Source organism: Barbus barbus (genome assembly GCF_936440315.1).
Source record: "Barbus barbus genome assembly, chromosome: 5".
Taxonomy (NCBI): Eukaryota; Metazoa; Chordata; class Actinopteri; order Cypriniformes; family Cyprinidae; genus Barbus; species Barbus barbus.
Window position 1 is genome coordinate 41,271,465 of NC_136733.1, and position 4,815 is coordinate 41,276,279.

The 4,815-nt window shown below is 38.8% G+C and overlaps 2 protein-coding genes across 3 annotated transcripts in view; one reads left to right on the forward strand and one right to left on the reverse strand.

Moving 5' to 3' along the window:
* LOC306870150 (metal transporter CNNM4-like) overlaps positions 1-2,725 on the reverse strand; it is a 44,947-nt gene extending 42,222 nt beyond the window's left edge. For both annotated transcript variants that reach the window (XM_079417256.1, XM_079417255.1), the window contains exon 1: positions 1,114-2,725. In XM_079417256.1, the coding sequence (XP_079273382.1) occupies positions 1,114-2,473 (1,360 nt within the window). In that variant the 5' untranslated portion in view covers positions 2,474-2,725. The remainder of the gene's footprint in view (positions 1-1,113) is intronic.
* Positions 1-4,815, forward strand: part of LOC306870149 (uncharacterized protein) — a 141,051-nt gene that overhangs the window by 91,913 nt on the left and 44,323 nt on the right. The gene's annotated exons all lie outside the window — the stretch shown is intronic.

Here is a 4,815-nt window from a genome sequence, read left to right on the forward strand (position 1 = left end):
TTTCACTCTTAATCCTAACCATATAATAAGTACATTTAGTTGATTAACACTACTCCGTACTTAAATATATCATTACAAGGATGCTTAAAATGTATCAAAAAAAGTGATGATAAAGACATTTATAATGTTACAAAAGATTTCTATTTCAGATAAATGCTGTTCGTCTGATCTTTCTATTCATCAAAGAAACCTGAAAAAAATTCTACTCAGCTGTGTTCAACATTAATAATAATCAGAAATGTTTGTTGAGCAGTAAATCAGTATATTATTATGATTTCTGAAGATCATGTGACACTGAAGACTGGAGTAATGATGCTGAAAATACAGCTGCAGATCACAGAAATACATTACAGATTAAAATAACTTTTCTATTTGAATATAGTTTAAATAGTAAAAAATATTTCAAAATTGTACTGCTTTTGCTGTATTTTGGATCAAATAAATGCAGGCTTGGTGAACTTCGTCTCACCGGTAAGTTAGTGTGAATAATACTAAAATAGCAGGTTTTGGAGGGGTGGGAAAAATTTCTGAGAATTATTTCAGGCGGATTAAAGACAAAACAAATTGTATTTTCCTTTGCAGTAAAGCAAACAAGGTCCATAGTGAACGGTTTAGGAATCAGAGAAGAAGGACTGACCTCACAGTCAGAGGAGGAGAGGATGCACAGTTTTCACCCTCCCTGCAGCTCAAAAGCAGTCATGAGTAGCACAGGTGTATTTGGAGCAATAACCAACAATATGGGTCAAAATTATAAATTTCTCTTTTATGACAAAAATCATTAGGATATTAAGATCATGTTACATGAAGATATTAAATTTCCTAATTATCCAAACTTAATTTTTGATTAGTAATATGCATTGCTAAGAACTTCATTTGAACAACTTTAAAGGAGATTTTCTCAATATTTAGATTTTTTTGCTCCCTCAGATTCCAGATTTTCTAATAGTTGTATCTCAGACAAATATTGTCCTATCCTAACAAACCATACATCAATGGAAAGATAATTTATTCAGCTTTCAGATGATGCATGCATCTCAATTTCACTATTTGACCCTCATGACTGGTTTTGTGGTCCAGGGTCACGGCGGAGAGAAGAACCCTCTCATCACTCACCTTTCTTAAACTCCTCCAGCATGGAGTCCAGCTTGGTGTCGTGAAACACGAAGTGCACCGGATGCTTGTAGAACTTGGTGATGGTCTTCAGCGTCGTGCAGTCATCCGGATCCACGAAGGCGAGGTCTTTGACGAAGAGGATATCCACGATGTTGCTCTGCTCGTCCTCGTAGACGGGAATCCGCGTGTACCCGCTCTCCATGATCTCAGACATGGTGTTAAAATCCAGCACGGTGTCGCTGTTGATCATGAAGCAGTCGCCTAACGGAGTCATGATGTTCTCCACCGTCTTGGTCCTCAGCTCCAGCGCGCCTTGGATCATGTTCATCTCCTCCTTCACCAAGTCGTTATACGGCGCGGTCACCTTCAGCATCTCCAGCAGCTTCTCTCGGTTGTACACAGTACCGATCTCCTGACCCAGAACGCAGTCCAGGAGTTTGCTGACGGGGAAAGAAAGCGGGAAAGTCACAAGCATGAAGAACTTCGTGAGGAGAATGGTGTTCGCGCCAACCGCCAGCCCGTGGCGGGAACAGAGCGCCTGAGGGACGATCTCGCCGAAGATGACGATGCCGATAGTCGACGCTACAACGGCGGCCAAACCGGATCCGATGAGGTCGTCGAGAAGGATAGTCAGTGTAGTGTTGACCAGCACGTTCCCCAACAGAAGCGAGCACAGCAAGTAGTTTCCTTTCCGCCGGATCGGTTCTATTTTGCTCGCGTACTTCTTTTCTTTCTCTGTGCCGCTGCTTTGGACGATCCGCAGCTCCATGGGATCCAGCGCCATTAGCCCCAGATTTAACCCGCTGAACATCCCTGACAGAGCCAGAAGGCAGGATATTAAGATCACCTGGAACCAGACAGGCATAAGGGGCTTTTTCTCCTCCACCACACGCACCTTTCCGTCGTTTTCTCCGAGGAGGACCCACTTCCCATCGGGGCTGCGCCTGACGCACAGCGCGTAATCCCGGTGCGTCTCGCTCTTCCGAAGCGGTTTGATCCTGAAGCCCAGGACTCCAGAAGTGCCCTGGCTGTGGACGGTCATGCTAGTCCTGATGGAGATGTCTTTGGTGAAGTCAGCACAAGTGCTGTTGGTCTCCTCGCTCTGCTCCACGAACTTGATCCGCTCCCAGGTGTCGTTGCTGATCTGCAGTCCGTAGAAGCGGAGCTGGATGTCGCTCTCCTCGGTTACCTGGATCATCCCGTCGTCGGTGGTCGAGGCGGGCTTGTCGCTGCTCTCCAGTCGCATGCCGAGGATCCGGCTGTCGCTGCCTGAGGACTGCGCTCGGCTCGAACAGAATCTAATCCAAAAGATCAGTAATAAAGTTAGCGTGCTGCCTTTCCCACTCCATTCTGTCGCCATGTTTGTTCCGCTTCTGCGGAATGAGAGCTGACGTCACCTACTCGCTCGGCGAGGCCCCGCCCCGTCATTAACATAGCGCCGGCGAATGTCCAATCAGAGCGCGGATCGTCACCTAATGAGGAAGAAACGAGCCTTCTTATTTTTTGTGTTTATTGAACAATATCAGTTTACAAACTCAGAAAATATACACACGTGACATTTAATCGAACCTCCAGTCATAGAGAAATATTAATGTGTGAATATACACACACAATAGACAAAAAAACAAATAACATTCTTCAAACATCAAAAAATAAAACGAGGCATGGTTTATGACAAATCATTTTTACAGTCATTTTTAAAACAATTTAAAGAGGATTAATTGTTTTAAAGAAAGAGGTATGGCTTTCATGTGTGAATACATACACACACACACACACACACACACAGAGAAGACAACAAATCAAAAACATGCTTCAAACATCTAAAAGGGTTGCAAGGAGAAAAACCTCATACATGGTTTTATATAATTCACCAAGGGGTTGATAATCTTTGGAGTAAAGTAAGAATGATAAATGTTCATTTTTAAAACAGCTTAAAGGTGATTGACTGTTATTCCACTTGATTTAATGTATATGATATTTACCTGTAGTAATAATAATAATATGTTTCACATCAATGACACCTTTTTCCAAAGACCATAAACCAAAAATATACTTCAAAACAGCATCTTTTTTGTCAAATTTGAGCAGCTGGATAGATGTTGTTAATAATTCTAAACTGAAAGGCCCTCTTTCTGGGTTCAGTTGGCCATTTGAGATCATTACAGTGCACTTTGGCTATCATTAACTAGTACGTTTGAATAGTGTTGATCATTTTAAAGAAAGAGGGAGGGCTTCACACAGTTGAATTCTCTAAGACAGGGGTGTCAGGAGTTTAATTAAACGCATGCATCTGATCCAGCTAATCAGGTCTTTCAGGTTTAATTGTAAACTGCATGGTTTGTGTGTTGTGCTGTGGCCCTCCAGGAGCTGACTTTAACAGGGAACATTATATATCAAATGTGTCCATGAATGAGTTATATTGATTCAAGTGACCAGCTTCATCTATCAAATCAACAACATATAAAACATGTTTTTCATATAGCACTCTTACACTCTTCCTATTTATTGCAATAATAGTAATGAGGTACAGTATATAATGATACAATAATAAACTTTTAATAAATTAATTGACATTCCAAGTAAACACAAACGTCATTAATTTGCAAAAATACACCTAATATAATGTAAGATCTTACACTTGATAAACGTAATAATATTAATAATGCATCATTGCATAATAACATACGAAAAATAATGTATAGCGTAAAATAATAATACATTAAAATAAGATATACCTAATATTTCATTAGATGATCTGTTAATATTAACTTACTACTACTAAAATCATCATCATACAAAAAAATGACACGAATAATAATACAAACATATTGCAAAGTTCTCATAATAAGCGAAATATTTGGAGATTTAACACTTCTGTAGAGTAAGCTAAGCTAGCAGGCTAATCGGGCACTAAAAAAGGAGAAATGCTTGATTTCATAACCTGTAGCTTCAGTTATATACCAGTATATGAATCATGTGATTTAAAAGACATTAATGTCATTATAACGCACTTTTGCAGGAAAACAATATTCTAGCAGTTAAAAGTCCTCCGGATGTGACGTCACTCACTGCCGCGACGTCTTAAAGTGCTCCGTTTTGTACTTTTAATACACTAAAAAATATTCTTTAGTACTTCTTAAGATAATCGCTACTGTACATTACTAATATATTTTAAATAAATCAACTTAGGATAACTATATAAAAGTATACTAGCATTGAACTCATTTTTAAATAATTCAAAGCACACTTTTAAGAAATACACTAATAAAAGTCATTTTTGTGATTGTATACTTTATTTAAAAAATGTACTTAAAATTAAATTAAATACCAGTGGTATTTAGTATACTTTTGCAATCACACTGAAGTAGAAATATACTTTTAATTAGTGTATAACTTTAGGGATATATTACGTTACAAATGTTGTGGTTTTAAAGTTGTTCCTGAAATCCACCCTTCTGCTGGATAATCCAGTTTTTTGATCAAAAGTATCTTACTAAAATATTTTGAATGACACAAACTGAGGATTTAATCCAGATCAAAACCAAGATTGGATTTTGTGATCTAATCCAAATTCAGAATCCTTTTTTGTTTCTTTTGAATAACCCGTTTTCAAGATTTGATCCGACGGGCAGAATCCGATCAGATTACTTTTGAACAACTGGCCCCTGCGGATCTGCGTTAATTAGACAAACTGTGAAT